The sequence below is a fragment of the Haemorhous mexicanus genome, chromosome 6 (assembly GCF_027477595.1).
Source record: "Haemorhous mexicanus isolate bHaeMex1 chromosome 6, bHaeMex1.pri, whole genome shotgun sequence".
Lineage (NCBI taxonomy): Eukaryota > Metazoa > Chordata > Aves > Passeriformes > Fringillidae > Haemorhous > Haemorhous mexicanus.
This window is the reverse complement of record NC_082346.1, coordinates 56,015,306-56,041,368: the sequence shown is the minus strand read 5'-3', so window position 1 is coordinate 56,041,368 and position 26,063 is coordinate 56,015,306. Positions and strand designations below refer to the sequence as shown.

Here is a 26,063-nt window from a genome sequence, read left to right as displayed (position 1 = left end):
TGTGTCTGCAGGGCTGTGGTTCCTGTGGCAGAGAGGCAGTGGAGGGCTGGGTAGGGCACTCCTTGCTCCATATTCTCCTGCTATGTAGCTCAAGCTTTTGGCTTTTCACACACTGTTACCTGAATCTTCACCCTCAGTAGAATTCTCCACTTGTGTTTTTCCAAGAGAAACGAAAATGCATTAAAGAGAACAGAAACACAGGAGAGTCAGATGGTCGGAGCATTGACAACATATCATCTGTCACTGGTGGTGCTCATGTGAGCTCTGGCAGCCGTTGCCTTGCCTACGGTTCAAGGCAAAGAGTGAACACTTCCAGCTGATTGCATCGCTGCCAAATATAGACCCACATGTCCTGGCTGGTCATCATCTGACCTTGCAGGCTGTGTCTCCCTGGCTTTCACTCATAGTTCTGATGTCCCTCCCATGGCTCTGCCTGTGCTATCCTGGACACTTTCCCCAGCTCAGGTCCTGGAGACCCCCGCCCAAGCCCCCAGGAGATACCTTTGCTGACGTCATGTGTCATGCCCTTGGCTAGGAGTATCTAGGGGAGCTGGACCACTGTGTTACAGTGCTTCAGCCCCTGACTGTGGTTTTGTTGTGTCTTTGGAGATGGAATGCCATGGTCTGTTTGGGATAGCCCATTGCTACCCAGTCACCTCATGCTGCAGTGACCCAAGCAAGGTGAAAGTCAACACAAGCACAGCCAGGTGTTCATAATCTGTTGTTGCACCTGAGAGCTTCATGGCTGGTACTCATGAGAGATGGAAATGAAGGTACAAAAGGCTTGCCTGAGTCACAATCTCCATGAATGTTCCACCAGAGAGGGTTCCTGCCTCTTCCTGCTGCTGTGCTGTAGTTTGTACCCATCCGGAACCTCTGACAGAGGCAGTATTTAAAGAGCTTTGCTCAGAGTCCCTTCCTGGTGCTGATGCAAGGTCACTCTTTCCTTCCACAGCACAGCTATCCTCCTCTGACATCCTCCCAGGATGTCCAGACATGTATCACCTTTCTCCTGGGAACTCCTCCAGTTCCCTCCTTAGCAAGGAGATGGACAACCACTTGTTTGCAGAGCTGGTTGTTTCCCATCTTACACACATAGGCAGAGGCTTCCCTCCTGCAGCAGCTGTCTGACAAACAGCTCTGCTGATAGGAGAGGTGACATTGCCCCTGGCCCTGGTGACTTCTCAGCCTGTCCTAAAGAAGAACACCTCTTGCACCAGACCTTACAGGCTGCTCCAATGACACACAGATGAAACACCTAAAAAAACAACCACGTAGTTCACCACTGGCTCAAGAGAACAGCCACCTGAGCTTCTGAGTTACTGACATTCACCTTGTCCTTTTGGGCATACCCTGCATGCATTTGTACAGCAAAAGCTTCAGAATGCAGAGAATTCAGAATTTCAGGACTGCCCATTTGACAGTCATGAATACTGGAAGTAGTGATAGTAGAGATTGTAAGATGATAGCATGTTTTCTGCTTTTTGAGTAATTTTTTACATTAGGCAGGAGCTGTACATCAGGACCACTGAGGTTCTTGATGGCTCATGGACCTGGACAGGACAGAAGTCTTCTGCATGTTGTTTGCATTTCTGTCATAATATGTTAAAGCTCCTACAACACTGTGAGCTCTTATGGCCTGAATTTTCTGATACTTTCCTTGCAGAGAAAGTTAGCAGAAGGAATACTACCAAAACCCATGCTAGGACTCAGATATCTAAGGCCACGCTGTGGCAGAGCATGGGAACAGAAAGGGGATTTCACACGTCAGCACAACCAGCTCTTGGGTCCCAGACTTCACAGTTTGAGTTGCCAAACAAAATATCCTGATTAGCCCACTTTCTGTGGAGGAAAAGTCAAGTTTCCAGAAAACTGTTTTTTGAAGGGCTGAAACTGGGCAAAAGGCTGATACAGAATGTCTGTAAGAAAAACAATTGTATGGCAGTGGCATGTGTGGGGCGCTGTGTGTATGCGTGATGCACGAACCTTTGGCTAGTAAATTATCTATGTATTTCACAACGCCAGTTTTCTGCTCTCAAAAATCTATAGATTGTATTTTCTCCATTTCTGCCAGGAAAGCACCCCTACAGAGGATATTTCTGTGTATAGAGAGGTAAACAGATAGCAGAAATCTGCTGTGTGTTGATTCTCTTCATGATAATTTGCACGTTAACGTGGAAGCATTGCTCATGTACTACTGAAAGCAAGAATTTGCTTTTCAATTCGAGCTATATTGAAATGTATGAAAATGGGCAGTTCATAATTTTGAATAATAAGCTGAAGTTTGCAGTATAGAGTTGTTCATATGAGATAGCAGAAAATTACAGTGGAAAGAATAACATCATATCTGGATAGACACAGTGTTACTTTGTACAGAAATAGGCTTTTATACAAAGATAATGTTACATGAAGAGATGGGGTTCTGCCTGTGGTCTACAGGGAACATTGAGGGGAGGGTTTTGAGGTAGGTGGAAGGTAGAACTTGTCCTTTTCTTAAGTGTGGTTTCCACCCAAGAAAAGTTGGCTGAAGAGGTTGTTCTGGAAAATGTATGAATCTGGTCTTTCTTCAAAAGCTGCTATTGATTTCATGCTGTACGTGCTGATCTGACAAAATGTTCCCCAAGTAAACGCAATCTGAGCCCTTTGAGAGAAGCTTCATAGAGAAATCAAATCAAACAAAAATGGGAGCTTGGGCAGTTCATGCATTCCACAGTAATACTTTAGTCTTAGTGATATTTTTAATGGATCTGAATGGGATGCTGAGCTGGACAGTTAAACAAAGACTTACAGAAGATTTTTGAACATGGCCAGAGGCATGGCAGACACTTGAAGGCTGCACTCCCACCTCAGTCTCTGCTTCTGCAGCCTCCTGTGTTTCCCTTACTGACACACAGCTAAGGTTATCTGGATTACTCCTCATGCTGGGTTTTTTTGCCAGTTCTAGGACTAACCTGAGGATCTCACCTGTGATATCTTCTCAAGCTGCCAAGGCTGCTCCAGCAGCAAGTCTAGCTCACGCAGCATGTGCAAGAGTTTCCTCCCCTTTTTCAGAAACTCTTTTCCAGTAAATCTTAGGAGGGGTCTTTCTGCATCCTGGTGGAGGGACACAATGCTGCTCAGAGCTGCTTTCTGCAAACCACCTGTGTCCAGGCAAGGCAGCAGTGACACCTCTGAATGCAGTGTGACCTCTTCAGGTAACATTCCCTTCACACCCACTTGCCTCAAAGCTGGTGTGGTCCACGATTGTGGTCTAGTACAAGCTTGTCACAAGCAGGTGGCTGCCAGGATCCTGCTGGGCTTAATGCCTCTCTTGGGGCATTAGAAATACCTCTGGCAGGGGGAGTGGGTAGCTTCAGCCAAGGCTTTTGGTTCTGTGTAGTCCCTTGCAGATTGTGAAGGGGCTGTGTCAAAATGAGTGAAGTTGGGGATGGGACCTGGGCTGAGACAAGGGATCTACTGTGTGGCAGCATGAAGATGACAGTCCCTGTTCCACAGGTCAGATGATTTTCAGCACTTCTTACAGCCTTGGTATAGAGTAAAGGGGGCTGCAATGAAACCAAAGAGCAGAAATAGCCCTCTGGTAACTAGGACATAGCACTGTTAACTTTATCCTAAACCGTGCACTTGGTTGAGCTCTCAGCTACAGTGCTCTTGCCAGTGGGACTTGGGGGTTGGCCTCACGCCTTTGGGATAGGGCTCAAAATCTCTTGAAGACTCCAGGACCAATATTGTTCTACCTAAGGACTTGTTATAACCTCCTCCCATTTGAGAGGAGTAATTTTGAGAGCTCAGCTTTTCTGCTAAATAATAAGTTTTCCTCTTTTATTAGTCCATTATGTGACTTATTACAGCTCAAATGCTCTGTCCTATTTGGATAAAAACTACTTGGATAAATAGCACTGAATTCCTTGACCTCAAATGATGGTTTTTCTGGGCGCTGGTACATAATTTGCCCTGGTGTGTCCTATCTGCTGGAAGGTTGAGAGAACTGAGAGAATGTGGTCCCAGGGCCTCATTGGGTAATGCTGGGAGACATCAGGAAACTTGTGGAGAGGTGAAAGAAGGAGCTGAATACCTGAGGAGAAGACCCAGAGAAGAGATGAAAAATGTCTCTGTAGGGGAGCCCCCAAGCTGGTCAGTTCAAGTGGGGTTTTTAAAACCTGATTTCAGGAGGATAAAGCCCCTGGTAGCAAGGAGAAATGATGCCCAGCAGATGTGAACAGTCACTTCACAGTAACCTTAAAAACTTCATACTGCTTTAAAAAAACACGGTTAACTTTTCCTCTGTAACAAGCCCCTGAGCAGCCTAATGGGTGTGTCTGCTCCATTGCATTTCCTCTCTTTCCCCCTAGGAAGTGGGATTCACCTCTCTTCCCATTACTGTGGATTTGTTTCTTTGCTAGGGTGGAAGTCCATGTTTCCTGCATTGATGAGTAATTCTTGAAATCCCCTGACATTAGCTGCCATTTATTATTGCCGGTACAGGAAAGCTCTTTTGTGTTTCAAGCATATCAGCATGGTGGTGTGGCCACATCCTCTTGTAAGTCACGCAGGAAGGCAGCAATTACTCTCGTGGGTTTCAATCTACAGCATGGGAAAGGATGATTTTGCTAGAGCCACACTCAAGCTCACTTACCTCTAGCCTATTCCCAAAACATCCGTCCTTCCAGGTGCTCCTGCCTGTTTGGTCCCCAGTACTGGCTTTTGACCCAAGCAGGAGGCAGATGATGGAGCAGCAAGTGAAACCTTTCTGGGAGATGCTGGACTTGCAGCCCATGTGCCCTAATTCCAGTTGGGAAGGAAGCTCTGCCATCCCGCTCCTCACTGCAGGTGTGCCTTTCCTCTGGGATGCTCCATGCATTGCCAGGCTTCAGGTCTCTTCCCACTGGATTGGGGTTTCCAGCTTTTCTTCTATTAAAGTTCATATTAGCTATGCTAAAGGCAGAACTTGAAATTGGATGTTGGCAAATTGTTGCCACATCCTTGGTGAAGATGTAATTGCACATAGGTTTCCTGCTTTACAGCAATTAGCAGGTGAGGAATGTGTCATCACCCAGGCACATCACAGAAGCCAACACTGTTCACCTAGAAAAGCCCACCTACCAAACCACTTCGCTCTAGTGTGTCTCTCTCTTAAAATCAGCACATCAGTAAATCCTGTGGCCTTTAGTTCAGTGCTGTCATTTCTTAGTGGATTTTAGAGAGAGAATCCAGGCTCAAAGGGAAGGAATTGCTGGCATTCTGTCTTCTTAACCCTTTTATTTCCAGGTCAGCAGTTCCCAAAGTTTCTCGTAAGGCCCTATCAAAACATTCCTACTCTTTGTTTTCTCCCCATCACACTCACACTTTAGTCTGTGATCTCTCTGGAGGTTTTGACTTTCCCAGAGGTTCCCCAGGTGTCCCTGGGGACTTGGCATATCCCAGGTGGCTCCTGCAGGAGCAGAGGAGGGAGTAATGCCTCAGACCACCCCCTGCTATGCCGAGGTTTGTGTCCTTTCATCTTTTGCACTTCAAATTGCAAGTCTTCTGTCAAATGGTGGAAGTGCCAGGTGGGATGGATGGGTAGGGAGCCCAGAGTGTTGTGAGTGTATGTCTGAGCTCAGCCTGTGCCCAGTGTGGTGGCTGTTGTGCACTGATGTGCTGGGGACACTGATGACAGTAATGCCACAGCAGCTGTGCTCAGGAACCAGCTTCCCTAACTGTTCTGTAAAATTGATCATATTTTTTAAATCTTGGCTATCTGCATTGCCTCCAAGGAGGGGCAGGCATCAGCATCAGCAGAGATTGCATGATAAATAAAGTCGAGCGAATCTGACCTCAGAAAATTTTATTTACTTAGTTTTTAGAAGTGCTGTTTATCATATTGAACTAACACTGTTATCAGAAGACATTTGTGCAACTTCCTGAAACTACCTGGCTATGTGTAATATGCCACCTATAAATAAATGCCATTTTAAATGTCGAGTCATGCGGGAAGATAAATAAATTAGTTTCCCGGGCTCATTAGAGATGAAAGCTGGGGTTTTATAGCAGGATGAAGAGATTGCACAATGCACTTCCATATGGCTTATGAAATGTGTATGAAAACCATTTTCTCCTACCCATGCTAATTATGATATATAAATAGATACTGTTTCTCTTTGGGCACTTACTTAGCTGGATTTTTTTTTTAAAGATCAGTGCAATCACTTATATGATGCATTTCTGTAGGCCTTTAACAGATCTCTAAATCAAAATACACATTTTTATAGCAATAAAGTGACCTTTCACTAATTGGGAAACAAAATGTTACCCAATAGGTGACAGTTGTCATGAGTGCTCAGCACAGTCAGAAGTCATTTTGGCATTTGCCTTTAAACTGTAGCTGAGATGAATGTTTAAATAATAATTTTTTAACCCTTGTGTCTATATGAGTTTTGTGTGAGTGTGCTTAAGGAAGGAGAGAGTGACTTGTGCTGCCTGTGGCCAGGCTGCAGATTAAAATCAAAGCATTGTTTTTCACTCAGGGCACAATTTTGCTACAGGGTATGTTGGCAGAAGACTCCTCTGAGCATGTGCCACTGGTCACTGCTACTGAGCAGCCCACACTGCTCAGTGGATGTCTTACAGGGGCAGCAGCAATGCTTTTCCAGCCTGTCTGTAGTCCAGCAAGACCCCCTACTTGGAACCAGTGGGTGACACTCACCAGAGTGGGCTGGGAGAAATAGCCCTTTGAAGGACAACATAGCAGTGGCAACACAGTAAACCAGTAAACTGTCACTTTTCTAGCATATTTGAATACTGTTTATTATAAACATTGCAAATTAGTATCTCTAACTGAGAAAAAAATAAAATTGGATGCAAAAATACACTGGTGGTATATTGCATATGCATATAAATACATTATATAGTTTGCATAGTCATCAGGCATCTTCCTTCCGGACTGACTTTCCACAGACTGATGCAAAAGTTGAAACAGACAACAGAAGGGAAAGGTCTCCAAATATACACAGTGCTGTTTTGGCAAGTGATTAAGTTCCCAAAAAAAAAGTGCTGTTAGAAACAAAACACAGTTTCACAAGAGAGATATTTGTATTTTCACATCATATCTACCTCACAGCACAAGGGGAAAGAGTGAGCAAGAGAATCGTGACACATACAGGGTGCTCAGTATGTATTGATGACATTTGGGACCAGTTTCACACCCCATTCAAAGCCTGCATTGTTAATGGGGTCTGGAAGTCCTCTCCTTGGTAAGGACTTCAGTAATATCCAAAGTGTTTTACCAGATGCTGGCTTAACCCAGACATTCCATTTCAGTAGGCAGCTTGTTCCCAGCCTCTGTTTGAGGGGTCCCTCCATGCAGGTGCACTGGATGGGGTCACTGGAGAGGGGCTGGCTGCCAGGGGTCCAGGTGCTCCCACCTCACAGAGGAGGAGGAAGCACACGCTCTCCAGAGCCAGTTCTCCACTGGAAACCCCAAGTCCCTGGGCAGTGCCGCTGCCCTGGATCAGAGCCTGCAGCTGCTCCAAGGGGGCTGGCAGGAGCCCTGCCACAGCTGAGCTGCAGCTCCTCCTCCCCAGGAATCTCGTGCCTCTCCCACCAGCCTAACACAGCTACCCTGCCTGGCTCTGAGGAAGGCAGATGGATTGCAAGCATGCTCACATGGGATTTTCCCAACATCTCGAGAGTTCATGGGATGCTACACATCTCTGAATGTTGGTTTTGGTTTTTGTTTCCCTTCACTTCCTTAGAAGATAAAAAACTACTTAAATGGTGCCTGCTTGGTCTGTGATGTGGCCTTTGTGGCACCCTGAGAGGTAGATAGAGTTCAGAGCTCCAGGGCAGTGTCCAGGCAGAGAATGTGGTGGCACCAAGGAGACCTCAGAGGGAATCCATGACTGGTGGGAGGAGCAGCCCCAATCTTTGTGGGCACTGCACCTCCCATGGGTGCATCCTGTGCCCAGCCCCACAGGGAGGACAATGATTCCCACAGGGATGCTGAGCACCAGACTGGGACAAAGCACTTTCCATAGGAAAAGGTGGCAGTGTGTGCCATGCATTGCTCCAGGAGATGGTCTACATCCCCAGCTCACCCCACAGTCCAGCACAGGGCAGTGCCAAGGCATGCCTTGGTCTAGGACACATTGATGTTGGAGAAGAGTGGGGCCCTGGGCTGTGTGGATGCTGTGCTGTCTGCCAAGTAGCCCAGGATGCTCTTGAGTTCACTGCGTGACAAATTGGCTTTGATGTGCAGGAACGCTTCCAGGTGCCTTTTGCTGTGGAAGAGAAATGGGCAGGTGTTATTTCCTCCCGCACACCTCCACATGTCAGGGCCACTGCACCAGGATGTGGCTCTCCCCCTGTGGCGTGTGCTGTCATCCCCTGTGGGTGCCAGCTCAGTATCTGGCAGTCCTACACAAGACCCTGCACTGTCCTGGGATGTCTGGGGTAGGGAAGGGAATCTCCAACATAAAGGAGAAAATCAGGCCAGAATTTGGAATATATCAACAGGCTTTTATTATTATCTTCCTTTGCTTTCTGATAGGACTGGGATTGCCACAGCCTGGAAGGCAGCCCCCACCCAGGTTTATAGGCTCAGGCTGTATGAACCTCACCTATATTCATATTTGACTGCTTTCTGGCTCAATTAAAATTCCTTATGAGTACCAGCAAATCTGTTTCAGCATCTCTTACCGGATGTCTGGGTATGTTGTGGCGAGTGTTGCAACTTCAATTTTAATAGCACCTAAATCCTGAAGTCGGATTATTTCAGCCAGTTTGGGGAGTGCTGAATTCAGCCACATGGCTTGAGATCCCTGCAAGAAGAAAAAGTGGTTAGCAGGACATCATGGGGGTGAAAACTGCCCCCCACCCCAGGAGCTGCCTCCTGAGGCTGTTTCTTGGCAAGTGGAAAGGACACATCAGTGATTTTAGGTGCCTCATTGTTTTCAATGCTGTTTCTATCTCAGGCAGCCTTGGAAAAACTGGATTAGGTTTTTGATGGTTTTTAATCCTCTCACACAAGTGGTGTGTGGTTTGCCATAAGACTGAGACTTCCACATCCGCCTCAGCAGATTCTATCTGCTCATTTCCTTTTCCTTGGGTTTCTGCACTGACTGGTGTGTGTACCAAGGTCTGATGGCCCAGGTGAGTCACTGCCACATGCTGCTGTGCCCCAACTCCAAATACAACCCTGCCTGTAGCATCTCCAGGTATCGCCAAAATTGGTAGAAGCCCCAGCTAGAGCTTTTTCTGACCATTGGAATTTCCAAGGTGCAGCTGCCTGACCTCCTACCCACTCTATGTGAAACTCAGACTTGTTCCTTCTCCAGTCAAACATGTCTGGGGTGGTGGAGGACAGGTTTTGGCTTAGCTGTTAGCTTTTTTTGCAGGCAAAATTAGAGGCATGGAAGGAGGAAGATGATCTCAAAGGACAGAGCGGGGTGGGTGTTCCAGCTGTGGCTCTCATGGAGAAATTCCTTGCATACCACAGACCCCCACACTGCCTGCTTTAGCCCCTGGCTGACCCAAAAGCTGCAGCGTGAGGGAAATCAAGGGTGAGAGGAAACCCAGACTCCATGGAAGCTGTACTGAAACCAGAAAAGATTATCTAAGTCTTTTGACCCTACTAATATAAACCTTCAAAAGGGAACTGCCTGTGGGAGAGAGGAAGATGAAATCATGTCTCTCCAAGCAGGGAGGGGCAGGCTGCTTACAGGGGACACTTTCTGCCTACAGGCACTTACTTAGAGCTCTTTCTGCCTAAGGTCCTGCCTTCCAGGAAATCAGGCTGAGTTGAAAAGGTTAACAAAAGTTCCCAAAATTACTTTCCTGTTTTTCAGTCTGACATGTTCATGGCAAGCACTCACGTACATTGCTGGTGCAGAAGGCTTCCAGGTCAGCAGCATTCTTGGAGATATGCTGGGCCAGAGTTTGCTGCTGTGCTGGAGTTTTCAGGCTGACCTTCCTCTTCAGCAGCCGCACAATGTACTCTTTAACCAAACGGGTGTGGATCTTCTCAATGATAGCCTGTTGGGAAGGAGAGGAGGGAATCATCATCCATCTCTCCTTTGCTTGGGGACATAGCAAACCATGTGTGTGGATGGAGGACAAAACCACCCTGGGTGCTCTGAGCCATGCCCCACCAATGCCTGCCGCGGATTACACAGCAGGAACAGCCCTGGTTGTCAGCCTCCCAAGACCGGTTACGGCACATCCGAGATGCTGAGAATTTCTTTGTGCTCTAATAAGAATGGGAATTTCCAAATGTTGTTTCCTTCTGGGAAGAGTTTAAAATGCAGAAAAGATCTCCATGTGCTGCTAGAGGAGTAACAGTATTCCAGAGAAACAGGAATTCATGCTGTTCTTCCTGTTCTTCTCTCTAACATATAAAATATCCTCATTTGTCTCAGCTACTAAAAAGACAAAGACAGGAAATCAAATATTGTCTTATATTATGATATTTCATATATAGTCCAGCAGCAACGAGGATGTGGTTCTGGCTCAGTTCTCTGGGATTTGTCCCATTTGCATCCACCTCCTCCAGTCCTTAGGGCAATCAAATGAGACTGAACCATGCAACTGCATCTGTTTTTCAAGATTGCTAAACCAAATCTGTAATCAAAGCCACATGTTGGGTGGTCTCTAAAGCACTTTCTCTGCATCAGGGGTGGTTTGCTCTGCAAACTGTGCAGCAGAGCTGTAGGAGTCTGCTTCTGTCAGAGGAGGGTGAGATTTATGTGCCTTATCTGGGTAAACTGCATGCTGATGGAAACCCTGCCTAAGAGGCTTCCTGATGCCAGGCCAGCTCACCAGAGGTCAAGGCAGCTTAAGCTACAGGATCAGAGCTGAAAATGCAGCCCCAGCGCCCCAGAATCCCTCCAATATTTCTCTTGGACTTACATGGTAAAACGGGTCCTTTAAGGTTTGGAAGTCTGAAATATGTTTGCTGGTGGTTTTAATGATCTCATTCATAATTTCACCGCTGGAATCCCACTTATTCTCCGTAAACTTCTTGTACATTGGCTGAAAAAAAGGAAAATCTGCTAAGTTACCTCAAACAAATTCTATGCACATGTATATTTGTCATTTCTACATGCAGAGTATCCCATGTAGTGAGAGCATGGTGTGTAGTCCTGTACAGGGGTGTGTGGTGATGCCTTGCAGGGACAGGGGAACAAGAAGGGGCTGTGTCCCCTTCTTGGCTCCTCATGGTGAATAAGACCAAGGACATGAAAGGTTAATCTTGGAGGCTTTTTTATTGTTTCTGCTTTTTTTTCCCTCACCATCTTGTCTGATTAAAGAATTATGGAACCATCAGGGGAAAAAAAATGAATCCTTATGAGATGTTTTCAATCATAATTTTTCTCAGCCACAGTAAATAAATATGAAAATGAAAAAAATCTCACCCCTGTTCTCTCATGCTGTCCAAAAGGCTCTACAGAGAAAGGAGAGATTATGGCTGATCATTCCTGACTCCTACACTTCCTTTTCCTCCAAAATTGCTTAACTCGAAAAGATTGTGTTATATATATATATAAACAAAACAAAACAAAAAAAAAGACCAAAAAAAAAAAGGAAGCCAGAAGTACAGAAATGCCCTTCAGGTCACCTTTATGGGGAAGCTAAAAGCTGCGTAATTGCAGTTTATGCCATTAGTGATGGCACAGTGTGGAGAGCAAACAGCTGCAGGTTGAGACTCTCCCTGCTGTAGCTGTTGTCTCAGATGCCATCAGCAGGTTTTATGTTCACCTGCACAGTCATGCCTATGTCACTGCACCCATTTTGCCTGCGGGCTTGAGGACCAGCTCAAGGAGAGCCCTGTGGGAGTTTTCTACCAGCACTAGGACCAATCCTGGGCCTTCTGAACTTGGCTGATTTGAATCAGAGATGTGAACAACAGATAGCACAGCAGGAGAACATGCCCTGCCCTGGTACCAGCTGAGCCATGGGGCAGGAGGATGTGGGGCACAGATATGGTACCTTCAGCTGGGCAAAGAGCTGTTGAAGCAGCACATCAAAGCCGCTGTTTTCAATATCAGCGAGAGTGCTGAGGATATCGGGTTTACTGTCGTCCTTTTCTGCCACGTATTTCTCTGTGTAGTCTCTGCAAGAAAATACCAGTCAGGTCAGAACAGTCTAGCCGCAGAGGAAAGAGAGAAATTCAGAGGTCTCCAAACCTTCTGCAGGCAGATGGACCTACCTCTGCTCACTCTGGAGTACCTCCCCTCTATATATTGCCTGCAGAGGAAGGAGCAAAACCTTTTCTTTTAGACCCTTACCTAAAATTCCAGCAGTTGTTAATATTTGCAATCAGTATAGGCTTGTAGTATCTGTGCTTCTTGCTTTTCTCCTTGAAGTCTTCAAAGGCATCCCTGTAGCTGTAGGGGATATGTGAAGAGGAGAGGTAGGTTTGTGGCTGCCCAGGTGCTGTGCCAGCCCCACTGCCCACAGCCCCTCCCCAGCTCACCTCCTCAGGAAGGCTGGCAGCTCCTTCAGCAGCCGACGGGACAGCTCCTCACCCACAGCCTTGCTGATGTCCTCAGCTCGCTTCTGGCTGCTGTAGATACTCTAACAAACAAGTGAGATCAATTTGAAAAAATGTTGCCTGCTCCAAAAAGGCCAGGTTTGCTGATAAAGAGGCTGTGCATCCTTTGCTGAGAGCTGCACCCAGCTCTCCAGCATCCCCCACTGCAACTGATCCAGGGACCACACAGAGCAGCTATTCTTAGCTGAGAGGTTCAAAAGGAGTATGAAGAAAATCTAGAAAACAGCTGAGAAAGTAGGCAATTTGACACATGGTTTTGTTTCTTTTTTTTTTTTAAATATCATTAGATTGCATTTTAATGAATAATTTAATCACAACAACCTCAACACATGAGTAGTTTATTTTTTAAAAATAAACTCAATTAATCTTCTGCTGCCAGAGGATGGAAAGGGGCAGCTCTGCCTGTGGCACTTTCCCTGGGAGGAAGAAAGAGACTCCCTATTTCTCAGTCAACTGAGCTTGTCTCCTGTCTCTCTGCTGCTAGGGATGCAGAAGAAATTGCAAAGGAGAATGAAGGCAGTTTTTCTTCTTGTTTTGCTTTTAGAGGCGTTTGCCTCTGTCCCATGGTACACCAGGCCCAAGACAGACCATGATTTTGAGCTTCCCTGTACCACCCACCTCTGCTACCACTCTACACAAGTGACTTGGCCTTTTCCTTTTCTGCATTGACCATAGTTGGTCTCAAATCCTAAGTAGGTAAAAGATGCAATTGTTTATTTTTAACATAGCTCTGTATTACCTGGATAACAAATATTCCTAGCAGTTCACTTTGAAAATGCCCATTTAGCTTCTCTGGTTCCTTGTCTTCTTTCCATATTTGGATTTCTTTATCTAAACATCTGCTCAGTGAATTTTTGACAGAAACCTTTAGGGAAGGAAGAACAATGGCATTTACCACAACATGGATGCAACAGCTCCTGCCTTTTGCAGGTTTTACTCACCCACCCACCTTTTGCCTGGCTCAGCAGCCTTTTTCCTCAGCCCTAGCTGGGATATAAAGGTTCCTTGTTAGGAGATGCATGACCCATGACTTCACAGCAACAAGGACAACCCCCTCACCATACCCACCTACTTAATAGTGAGTTTTTTTAAGGTGGGAGTGAAGATCCCATCACACCTCCACATCTGGGGGATCAGGAGGGCAGGGAGGGGAGCAGTGCAGGAAGGTTGCAGCAGCTACATATGCCAGAGCCCAAATTCCCCCAACCACACACTGTGTGTTTGTCACACTTAGAGCCACCTGCTTTTGCAATCCTTTTTCGTGAGCTCTTCTGACACAATTGCTGGAGAAGGAAACAAAGTGCTCTCAGGTTTTTTCTGCTCTGACCCCTCTGTGCTGCAGTGAGGCTTTGGAAATGGTCTGTGCAGTGTCTGGCACATACTGCTGATCCCCCAGTGTCCCCTTCATGTTCTTTGCAGACCTCACACCACCTCTCCCATATGCAAACCATCACAGACTACAGCTAAACTTGGAACTCATCTTCCATCTTCTCATTTTCCAGGAATTCCAGCCCCAAATGCCAAAAGCACTAAGCTATGGGAGGGAGTACTGTAAAAGTGGCTTCTTGTTTCCATTAAGGGAAGAATGATACAAAAACCAGAGCAACTTTTGTTTTCTGCAGACTAGGCAATTCTCCATCAAAGAAACAGATTTGTCAAGACCAGAACTCCAGGCTTTGCGCTCACCTAAGGTCTGGCACCTCTGCAGATACCAGGAGTAATCCAAGATCCTTCAGAGATTCCTGTGAGAGGGACTATGAATCCCTCTGGAGATTTATCAGACAGTTAGGAAGTTGCCCATAAAGATCCGTTGTTGGATTTTCCCCCTGCTGCTACCACATGATTTACAAGAACAGAGCAGTTCTTTTCTCAAGGCTCCCAGGGCTAAGCAGGTTTGCTCTGCAAGTCCCATCTAGCAGAAAGGTGACCTGCTCCCCAAAAACAAACAAAAGCTTTTGCTTCTCCCTGGAAGGGTGTGTGCTTCACTGGTGAAAAAGTGTGTGTGCAGGACAAGTCACAGCTTCTTTGAGGAGTCATATGGGAGCAGTGAAGGGAAGAAGAGGAGTGTCTGAATCTTTCTTACCTCTTCACTGTCAAGGTATTTATTTTCAAGCTCTTTGCTCAGACTTGAAGGCAAAAGGCTTCCAAGCTTAACTTTATCCAGCTCCATGGCTAAAGCATGATCTTTTCTCATGTCTCTGGAATGAAAAAAGCCAAACAATTGTATTTTCCAAGGGCAGTGTAATTCAAGACAGTTGTTGATGCAAATTACTAACACTTTTTGAGGGTGTCAGTGAAAAAACAGATGGAAATGTACATTGTCCTCAATCCAGGCAGGACTTGGAGAGGCTGAATGAATATGTGCCAGGGGTAAGACCTGTGAGGGTGGGACCACAAGCAACCCTGTGAATGGAGTCATGGTCTGTCAAACTCCTGAGTACCAGCCACTGTGCTCTGGTGGGGATGGGAGACCTGAAGCAAGCAGGGGAGTCTAGCCCCTGGACATGAGCTCTCCCCATCAATATAGAGAGACAAGCAGATGAAAAGCTGGTGTTTGATGGCTGGGAGGTGGTCCCTCAGCAGACACCTGGATGTGGCCTCTGGGAACACTCCCAAAGCAGCTGCTACCCTGGCCAGCATTGTCCCCAGTGCTGGGCTGAGCCCTGCTCCTCACAACTGCTCACTTCCAAACACTGGCTGGTTCAGGCCTGAATATCCTGATCTAGAGCACAACACTGGCTGTGGAAGACTTCTGGGATCAACAATGAATCATTATGATCATCAGTGGAACACAAAAAGGAAAAAGTGGAGCTGAATGACTTTGGGACAAAAGAAACATTGCTGGTATCTTTACTGGTTTCCATCTAAGAAGTGAAAGCCCCCAGTTGTCCTCCCAGTACTATTAGCCACAACAAGCAATGTTTTCAGTTCAATAACATCCAGAGTTTATGGGGACCCTTGGATTGTGTCCTCTCACAGGGGGGCACCCCTGGCTCTTCCAAAGGTGAGGAAAACATAGACTGTGGGTAACACCTAAGCAGCATCCTCCATGCCCAGAATAATTGCATCTCAGGTTGTTCTATTTATTGTCTGTCCTCTGGTACAAAGGGCTAAAATTTCCAAATTTTCCAAGAATGAGCCCAGGTCTGCAACTGGAATAGATATCAAGGCAACAAGCCTGACCAATTTACCCCACAGATGAACTTGTGTGTAGGTTGCCCAGAAGCCAGAATGGTGAAACAGCCCTTCATTTACAGACCAGCAGCCTTGAGAGTGTCCCTTCTGGCTGTTCTGGCCAGGACTGTAAATCAGCACATCATCAGTAACACCAGTGACTTAGCCAGGTGCTGGACTGCACCGCAGTAATACTAACTCATAAATCAAGCAAATGCCTGGGTTTGCAGCCAATGAGCCTGTTTTGATTTCCAGGGGTAAACATGTATAAAAGCCCACTTACTTTGGATAAAAGTTGTGCACCCACGAGAGAAGAAGGTAAATATCCTTGTCTTCCAGATGAGACTCAGCATTTTTCTTTGCCTGGGAGGCAAAATAATTGTGGTAGAGTTCTGCATATATGCTGAACACATTAAACTCAGGAGGATAAAGCTTGTTAATATACTTGGCGACCACGGTCAAATCTTCTTTCATTGTCTTTCCCATGTGCAGGAGGTTCTGGCCAACTGCAGAGAGGTTCTCAGTTCTAGGAGTACGGCTTGTGTCTTTCATTCGAGCCTCTACTGACTCCTTTACTGTAGCCATCCAGAGCTCTTTCCATTTTCTAGGTCTAAATTGCAAATTTTGGTCAGGTGGGTTCTCTGACAAGTAGTTCTGATCTTCTTTCTCCTGTTCTTTCAGAGCCTCCACTGCCTGCTGTAGCAGATCTGGGTTTGTTTTTGCAAGCAGCACAGAATCTTTCAAGGTGCTGAAGACTTTGTGCTTCAGAACTTCATAGACAGACTCAATGTCTTTCTGACTGGTGTTCAGTCCCTCCTCACTTTTGCTTGACAGGCTCTTCTCCAGGGCAAACAGATGTTGAATAGCATCACAAAGCTTTTGCTCTCCAAGGAGATCCATGACTTGTTTGACTGGTGAAAACAGAACAGCCTTTCTTTAACCAAGGGTGAAGATTTAGACTTCTGTTTTACAAAAAATGATGGCTCTGGAATCTTTTTTAAAAAATGCTTATACTTCCAAAATGCTAGCTCTTGGGCTCCTATACCATATAGAAACTGTTTAATTAAAGATCAGATTATTTCTAGCTTGCCTTTAACTGAAGCAATGGAAACTTGAATACCCATCACCAGTGTGTTGCATATGGACAGCTATTCACGAGCCACCTATAATTGTTTCCAAAATTTAGCCTTGTGGAGTTAGTTAGGTATTGCTCATCCCCCTTCCCTTAATATGACCTCAAGTCAGAAGCATGGCATTAGAAATAATGTAGACAGAAAGATGTAACTAAAGATGTGCTGAAGGAAATACCATATGGGTTTTCCAGAAATAGATTTGGCACAACCTGACCTGTGAAATTGTTTGGGAGGACACATTTAGAAAGCAAGACAAATAAAATTGAACTATCTTTTCTGAACTACAGCCAGTTACTCGAGACAGCGAAACCTGGGAAATTATTAGTTAAAATGGCGAAGTTATATCCCAAAATAAGATTTGTTAGGTGTGTAATGGAAGACCCTGGGTGGAGAAAGCTTACATTATTCGTGAAACTCATCTTACTTCATTTATCCTTAAAGACTGTGGCACAAAAGCTGGGAGTGCCCTTTTGGCATCTGCTGATTGCACAAAGTTCAGAGACATTATCGAAACTGAGGGCTCGGTGTATTTCACAGGAACAATGGGATAACTTGAATAGTAAATGGGCTGAAATTTAATGGCACAAAACGCAAGATACAAATGCAACAGAACAAAAGTTACTTAGCAACAAACAGGATTTTCTGCTGCAAGCTGGATGTGAATCAGCTTGAGATGGAGAAGGAAGAGAGACACCTGGAGAATTAGTAAATCCTTACTGGGAGGTGGTAGTGAACATGTCAGTTATGACCCCAGGATGTACTCAGTGAGAAAGATCCAGCTGAGATAGGAAAATAGGAATATATTGTACCACATATTGGTGGTGTATCATCTGGAATATTTTCTGCAATTCTAGTTGCTTAAAAAAAAAAAAAAAGACATTGAGGCAATGCAGTGGTAAGAAGAAAAGTACAAAAGGCCTGTTTTCATCAGCAAATTCAAGGCCAAGAAGGAAAACCACCAGTTAGGGAAAGCATTTGACACATGGAGAGAGAGATGCCAATTAGACAGGTAAAGGCTTGTCTGGAAATGAAATAATTTGTACTAAAACAACGAGACTTTGTAGGAGGAGATGGAGGAACAGAGCTGAGAGTTACACCTTGGTTTCTCACCCACCCGCAGTTCTCTGTGCCCCCATGAGAAGCAGAAATAAGATTGTTTTGGACAGAAAACCTGCAAATGGACAGTTCCTCAAGGACTGTGTCCTTGGTACTAAAAGACTAGGACTTGAGGTCATATCTCCCTCAGCCCAATTTTCCCCAGGCTTCTTGGTAAAGTCACTTCAATCTATCAGCACCTTTGTTTCCCTAGCGGACAATATCCTGCCTCATACAGCCCCTCTGGAGGAAACTATGGCCCAGGAAGTGGTGCAAGGAGGATGGAGGAGCACTTACCACTGGGTGGCTTGGTCTTTTTAACTATTTTAAATGCACTTTTAAGCATTCCCTTTATTCCTTTGTTTCCCTTCTCAGGGCTGTCCCCGGCAGAGATGCAGCTCTCATTGCTGGTGATGGAAGAGGCACGTGAGGCTCTGCAGGCTGCCTCTGGCCTTTCTCTCATCTTCTCCTGGTCCCTGGACCAGATGTCACCTGCAGAAGGTTCAGGACAGGCAGGGACTTGCTCAGCTACTGATGGTGAAGTGTTTTCAAAAGGCCTGTTTGCATCAATGCACCCCTCTGATCCACTGCGTATTCCAAAAGGACTTTGGAAAAAAGGTAACATTTTCATCATTTTCCTTCTAGCCTGTAAATTTCAGAGAAAAAAAAAATCAGATTATAACACTTAGGAAGAAAAATACCAAGGAGAAAGTGTGGCAAGGCGTATGTGTGGGCAACATGGAGAATGTTACACATCCGATGTGAGCACAGGAGAATTCCTGATCAACACCATCCCAGCTAATGTCCAGTCTAAATTAGAGAAAAATCAAAGAGCCATTTTGAGGGTGATTCAGATGTCCTGATTGGAGACCTTGATCTTGTCAGGCTCTCCCATGGGATGTGTGTGTCTATGGATATGAGCATGGATGGGCACATGAATGATGTGGGTGGGATAAGTGTCCTGTGCCTTCAAAGCAACCACAAAACTCTCATACTCTTACATGGCATCGGGATCAATTCCCACCTTACTCAGGGCCTTTTTTCTTGATCTGTGCTGAAGATAAGTGGGAACAAGGCACGAGGATCAGGGTAGTTTAGCCTTGTTTAAACAAACATGATCCTGCCAGAGTCCTGCATTACCACCAACACTCTTACACTACAAATAATTAACAACAAAAATTTGTTATTGTTACAGCTTCTTCTCAGAATTCATATTTAGAATTATGTTCCTCTATAATTCAATAGATTGCAAAATATTTATTTGTATAACTATAACCATTTGTATAATGATTATAAATATGCAATTATTGTAAATAAATAAAGTGACTCATAGTTTCCAATCCTTATTCTAATAATGCTTTTTTTAAAGTGACTTTCTAGGAGACTGAAGCACATCTGTACAAAGAACTCTCAGTCAAGTTTTGGTTTGCTTGTACTGAGTAATGGCAGAAAAATTAGACTTCAAACAAATGAAGAATTTGGCTTCAGTTATACAGCCACAATGTGGTGATCTTCAAATACCTTTGTAAAGTTTATAATGTTGATATGTGTCATGCTGATACAAAATTTGATACTTATCTCTGGGAAAACTGGTTGGAAGACTGGCTTTTCATTCTAAGTTATACAGAGAGCAGTGAGAGCCTGGCTTTGCTGAGAGCTTTCCTTCTCCCTGCTTTGGATTCCAGGCCATGTTCAGGATTAGTAATGCTATTACCTTCTAAACACAACAAATATGAAAACTCATTTGGGAAGGAGTTCTGCTTGCATGAGCAAGCAAAGGGGGCCTGAGCACAAGAGCTCAGCTGACAGGACTTACAGAATAGTCTGAGCTGGAAAGGACCCAAAGGATCTCCAATTCCAACTCTGAAGTGAATGGCCCATACAGGGATTGAAGCCACAACCAAAGGCGTTATTAGCACCATACTCTTAACTAACTGAGCTAATCCCAGGTTAGCCAGCAGCTGTGCCATGGCTGAATCTGTGCACATATACCTCCCTAGCACATGTACTGAGGAGGGGAGGGGAAAGGAAACCCCCTGCAGTTCACTCCAGCTATGCTAGTCAGGATGCCCCACAAGAATCCTGAAAGCAGTGGAAAAAGAGTTCCTTTTTGTTACATTTCCACTACAAAAATACCCAAAAATACAACCAACCAACCCAAAAAATTCATGGCAACAGGCATGCTCTGCAAGTGACCTGGACTTGCTTAATTTTTGTAAGGCTCTTTTCGTAACCTGCGTTTCCCAACACAAAACTGTGCTTAGATTAATTCTGCCAAATCCCTTCCTTCCTGTTTGTTCAAGCACAGACTCGGACTCAGCTGAGTGTTTTCTCTCTCTCCTATTATTTCAAACAAAGCATTATTGGGTTTTTTGTTTGTTGGTTTTTTTGTTGTATTTTTTTTGCTAACCAAGGAAAGTACCTCATCCCTTCCAAAAGGCTAAGGTCTTTCATTTTGATGAATGATGATCAGAAAGGTGGACTTTGAAGTTTTGGTTCTTCTTCAATGCCAAGATAAATGCACTAGATCTTTGAAAAGCATTGAAGTGACACTACACATACAAGACTCCCTAAGGGAATGATTAAGCTGGTTAGAAGCTGAGTTTTTAACATCTGTCACAACTTTGTCATGGTAGTGCTCAAAAAAAGCCAGCCTCAAGCACCTAGGTCAGACTGTCAATGCAAAAGCTGCCATGCTCTCACATTTGGCCAGCTTGAACTCTTGCTCAGGGATTATCATATGCCACTGCTGGTAGGCCTGTGTTTGTATCTGCAGCAGGAAAAACCAGTAAACCCCAGGTCCCACTTCTGCCTTGAAATGCAGCCCCAGTCTTAATGTCAAGGGGTACCAAACACTCCCTGTCCATCTCATTATTGTTAGATAACCAAGACCTTACTGTAAGAAATACTTTTAAGAAACTTACAGAAAAAAAATGCCAACTTTCTACAAGAAATACTCAGCTAAAAGGAGGTGGTCCTGGTTACATCTGGAGTGCACAGGCAGGAGATGCTGTGCTAGCACTGCACCTCCTGCCTCTGTCAGGATATGCTCCTGCCCACGCAGCAGAAAGAACATGGCAGGAGATGGCTCTGGCATGGAGGGCTGCAAGGCTGCTCCTCTATGCCTGTGCTCTTCGTACAAATGAAAGCCTGCTAAAACTCCATCAGGCTTCTGATTTTTTTAGCAGGAGAAATGCTACATCATTTCCCAGAATTCAAATTCAAGTATTGGGAAATGTAATGATTTGAGGTCAAGAGCTGACATTGTTCCTAACTCAGTATTATTACTAATTTACTGTTATCATCATCATCATCCTCATTATTGTTATGTGGCAACATAGTTTGTGCCAGGGGAGCCTTTAGCTCCAATTATTTCTGACACAGCATGTTCAGCTTGTGGTTTCAAACCAGAAGAACAGCACAGCTCAGAGAACACCCTCTGCCACCCTGTCCAGAAGCCCTGCAGCACTGGGACTGTGGTGCTGTGACTGCTGGTGTTGCTGTGGTGGGATACAGGGAGCTCTCTGCTGATCACAGCACCTTCCTCTGAGTTGGAGCTTTTCTGGGGTGGGCAGCAAGGGCAAGGGAAACACTTGGAGCAGAGTCAAGGCACACAAGGACCCAGCCTGGACTCTGGGCATAGTGGCTTCCCATTTTCTCCTTTTCCTCTTCAAAGGAAACAGCTTTCATGCAGAATGACCTCATTGGTCAGGGGTAGCTAATGGTGTGCCAGAGAGCACTCAGGGGAAGAGATTTATTAATTATCCCAATTCTGAATTTTTTTGCTGAACTTTTTCTTGACTTCTTTCTCCTGAGCTGCTGCCAATATTAACAAGCATTTGTTTGGATTTTTGGTCCTCTCCAGCCTGCTGACCTTACTAGGTCATGAGGATTTATCTCATTTTAGTGAGTATCTCCCTTTCTCCCACAGCCTCTCAGAAATCCAGAGTAATCTAGCAGAGTTATCTAGCAAAGTTATCTATCTGCCCACAAAAGAGAATTGCACTAGGCAAAGCAGTAGAGCAGTGCAGGCAGTTTGAGTTTAGTGTACCTCAGATCATGTGCTGACACCTAAACAAACTGCTAATTCGTCAAAGCAAAGAGTCCAAAAACTTGCCAGACTCAATCTCTGCAAGTTGGGAGTCCTCCTAGGAGGTGAGAGGTTTTTTCCTACCATTTTTGTTATCTGGGTTGAGTAATAAATGGAGACACCACAAATCTGAGGGCTCCCACTTGGCTCTGCCTGGGAAATCACAGTCTATAGAAGAGCTGGGCCACCCAGTGCCCACCTTGACCCTCTACTGTGCTGCTCAAATCCATAGTCCTATCTGCAGACTCCTGTGAGACACCCACCACCCAATATGTGCTCCAGCAGCATCCTGATGGTGGCCAAGTTCTGCTCCTAATGGGGAGCTGAGAGAAAAAAAAAAACTTGTCTCCAAAGAAGCCAAGGCAGGAGCAGAAATTCTCTAGAGGACTCAATCCATGTGCCTCAGCATCACCAGGCAGCCCTACAGGGCTGGGGGTGATGGGGAACCCAAGGGATTCAGGGGAATGGCAGTGGCAGAGCAGGGAGAGGACCCCAGGGCATCTCACTCGGCATGAGAGAGATGCTTTAAGCCAGCATAAAACCATGTGTAGATACAGCTGTGCAGTGCAGCAGACATTTCTAAACAAGACTCTGATTTCCCTAAATTACTGACACACACCTGAAAACCATCCAGAAACCATCATTTCCTGTTGTTACTGAGAATCTTTCAAACAGAGAAAGAGAAAATTCTATGTATACACTGTTATGGGGAAAAACCAGAGAGAGAATGCACTGTAATACCCTAATTTTTTCTTCTTGCTTCAAATCTGAGCAGCATATTTTTGAACTGTTGCTGCTCAAAGAGCAACCAGCTGCTGCTGTCTAGAGTTATGTTTTCATGATACAGTTCCAAAGCCAAATCCTTCTTTAAGGCCTGGAGTTTGCAAAGTTCACTGCTAGAGCTAACAGCAGCTGAGAAGATAAACAAATTCCCTGGGAGCTTCTCTCGGCACTTTCAAATTCTTTGGCTTTCCAGGCATCTTTTATAGAGAGGGTAAATGAAGCAAACCCAAACCTGAGCTCTCTGCTCCCCTGTGATTTTCTTTATCAGAGCTGAAAAGCCTCGGAGTCCCTTGCTGGGGGGCAGGCAGCTGACACTTTGGACAGTGTTTCTTTAGGTTTTCTGTCCTGAACTTGGGTGTCAAAGTGAGGCACAATGGCTTCTAGATCAGCCATATGCTCCAGTCACAGAAAGTCTCTTCTTCACTTTGCAGCAGCCTCAAAAAGAAATTCTGCTTTGAACACACCAAGGATCCTAACCCTGGGGCTGAACTTTTCAATTTGTGCTGAGGAGCTGATGCAATGGATATGGGGCAGCTGCACAAAGACAGAAGGGAATTTCTACAAGTTTTTCAGTGCTCTGGGAAAAGGCAGATCCCAGGAGCTGTGGGACATCCCTGACAAAGAAAAAGCAGTCACAAAAGGGTAAGCATGGCAATGCAGAAATGTGCCAGCTTGGCACAGTGACCCTGGCAGGGCGCAAGTCCCAGGGGCTGCCCAGGGCCATCCAGGGTCCAGGCTCTGAAATGGTGTTTTTTCAGTGCAGCCAAACTGAGTGAATTACAGTCCAATTACTTTCCTGTGGTTTGGGGGAAAACCACTTCCTTTAAATAGAGACAAAAAAGAGAGGGCAGAAGTGCCACACTGAATCTGGAATCTAGTGCCAGATCTGGGTTTAGGACACTTTGGTGCCCAATACCTACATCTGGATTTTAGGAAAGGTGTTGAAAAGCAGAAGGGTAGGAAGGAGGTGAATGGTTTACAGTAGTCACGACTTGAGTCTGTGCCCTGAAATTTAGGGGAAAAGCCGCACAAATCAAACCCAGCTGTCACAAAGGAATTACCAGACACAAATCCTTGCGGTGCCCAGCCCTGGGATATGCCTGGAGCTGCTGTCTGCCAGCGGTCCGATTTATTCCCCATTCTGATAATTACAAGGTGGGGCTGAAACCCGTCCCTGTGCCCGGCAACCCACCCTCCGTGGGTGCCCCTCGTTCCCCACTTTCAGACCCAGCAGAGAGCCCCCAAGCTCCCCAGCAAGTGAGCCCAGAGCGGGGCAGCGGCTCGGGAGAAGCGGGATACGCCGGCCCGAGGGGAGGGGAAAGACCCGAGACTGGCGGACTTACTCTGCAGCGGCTCCCGGGCGGCTGGGCTGGACGCGGGCCAGCAGCACTGTCACTGTCACCGGCACTGTCAGAGGGTCTGTGCCCGGGGCGGGGGCAGCCCGGCTATAAGGGGAGGAAAGCGGGGGCGGGACCAGCTGCTGGGAAACTCCAGTTGCACCTCCTCCTGAGAGAAGGGAACTGAGAAATCCCCTGCGCGGGGAAGCGGCCGGCAGCGGAGTGTCTGGTGCTGAGGGTCGGTCCGTGCGGAGGGGCTGAGCCCCGGCACCCTGTCCCGACAGAGCGCTGAACGCCGGGCCCTGCGCTCCCTGCCCGAAGGCTTGGCTGTGTGATGTGTCCCATTGAGGACTTGGAAACGCGCCGTCGGGATAGAGCAGGTGCCTCCAAAAATGCCTTGTTCTGCACCTGAGGTGGTCATCTCTGGGTGTGCAAACAGCCTGGGGAATGAGGAAAGGGACCTGAGACTCTTGGTCGACAGCAGGTTGAACATGAACCAGCAGTGCCCTGGCAGCCAGGAGGGCCAGCCGTGTCCTGGGGGGAATCAGGCACAGTAGGGCTAGCCGGGCAAGGGGGGGATTGTTCTGCTCTGCACTGGGGCCGCCTCACCTCATGCGCTGGGGGCAGTTTTGGGTGCCACAATGTAAGAAAGGAATAAAGCTATTAGAAAGTGTCCAAAGGAGGGTAACAAAGATGGTGAAGGGTCTGGAGGGGAAGCCATATGTGGAGCAGTTGAGGTCACTAGACTTGTTCAGCCTTGAGAAGACGAGACTTAGGGAGACCTCATCACAGCCTACAGCCTCCTCACAAAGGGAAAGAGGTGAGGCAGGCACTGATCTCTTCCCGTTGGCCACCAGTGACAGGACCCAAGGGAATGGAAGCTGTGTCAGAGGAGGTTTAGGTTGGATATCAGGAACAGGTTCTTTACTCAGAGGCTGGTTGGGCCCTGGAACAGGATCCCCAGGGGAGTGGTCATGGCATCAAGCCTGCCAGAGTTCAAGAAGCATTTAGGCAATGCTCTCAGACACATGGTGTAACTTTTGAGGCTGTCCAGTGCAGAAATGGCTGTTGGACTTGGTAATCCCTGTAGGTCCTTTCCAGTCAGGATATTCCATGATTCTTGAAAGCTTTGCTTTCTGAGCAGGGCACTGCCACCAGCAGGCTGTTGGTGATGAGGTGTATGCCTGAAAGCGCAGCCGCCTGTATCCGGGTCCTGCATCGTGCCTTCCCCAGAGCAGGGCTCATGGCACTCCCAGGGGACATGAACACCCTCCAGCACCTTCAGAGTGGGGATTGACTCCCTGCCTAGAGACTGAAAAGGACAGGTTGCCTTCCTTACCCCAAAGCCTCCAAAAATGTGTTCCACTTGTGAGTGGGAGACCTTCTTGAGCCTTTCAGTACTTGAAGGGGGCCTATAAGAAAGAGGGGGACAAAGGTTTTAGCAGGGCCTGTTGCAATAGGACAAAGGGTAATGATTCGGAGCTGAAGAAGGGTCGATTTAGATGATAGAAAAGGAAGACATATTTTATGATGAGGGTGATGAAACACTGGAACAGGTTGCCCAGAGAGGTGAGAGTTGCTCTCTCCCTGGATACATTCAAGGTCAAGTTGGACAGGAATCTGAGCAACCTGATGTCGCTGAAGATGTCCCTGCTCATTGCAGGAAGGTTGGACTAGATGACCTTTAAAGATCTCTTGTAACCCAAACTATTCCATGATTCTATGACTTGTTTTCCTTATTTCTGTTCCTGATTTCTAGCCACCAGCATCCCTGGCCATGGAGTGTGGCTCCCCTGTTACCTGGAAAAGCATGCTGCCACAGCAGGGGCTCGCTGGAGGGCAACCAGGATACCTGACTGACAGCAATGACTATGGGGGGCCTTTGCAGAGGGTCTGTGAAGGCTGTGAGGGCTGTGCTGTCC

The 26,063-nt window shown here is 46.3% G+C and overlaps 1 protein-coding gene across 1 annotated transcript; it reads right to left on the bottom strand.

Annotated features, from left to right (window-relative positions):
• Positions 1–6,760: 6,760 nt before the first annotated feature.
• Positions 6,761–24,279, bottom strand: TNFAIP2 (TNF alpha induced protein 2). The gene is made up of 12 exons (XM_059850391.1): positions 24,148–24,279; positions 18,229–18,577; positions 15,987–16,614; positions 14,613–14,727; positions 13,269–13,394; positions 12,452–12,552; positions 12,264–12,362; positions 11,965–12,088; positions 10,885–11,007; positions 9,856–10,011; positions 8,677–8,798; positions 6,761–8,258 (listed from the first exon to the last, which is right to left on the bottom strand). The coding sequence occupies exons 2-12, from the start codon at positions 18,563–18,565 to the stop codon at positions 8,117–8,119; spliced, it is 2,073 nt and encodes a 690-aa protein (XP_059706374.1). The 5' UTR covers positions 18,566–18,577; positions 24,148–24,279; the 3' UTR covers positions 6,761–8,116.
• Positions 24,280–26,063: the final 1,784 nt, after the last annotated feature.

Coding starts and splice junctions, on each gene's coding strand:
- TNFAIP2 (XM_059850391.1), bottom strand. CDS start 18,565: ATGATGAAAATGTTACCTTTTTTCCAAAGTCCTTTTGGAATACGCAGT. Junction 11,008..11,964: donor AGCTCTTTGCCCAGCTGAAG/GTACCATATCTG, acceptor CCTTTTTTTCAG/CCAATGTACAAGAAGTTTAC. Junction 8,799..9,855: donor AAGCCTTCTGCACCAGCAAT/GTACGTGAGTGC, acceptor TTCTTCTTGCAG/GGATCTCAAGCCATGTGGCT.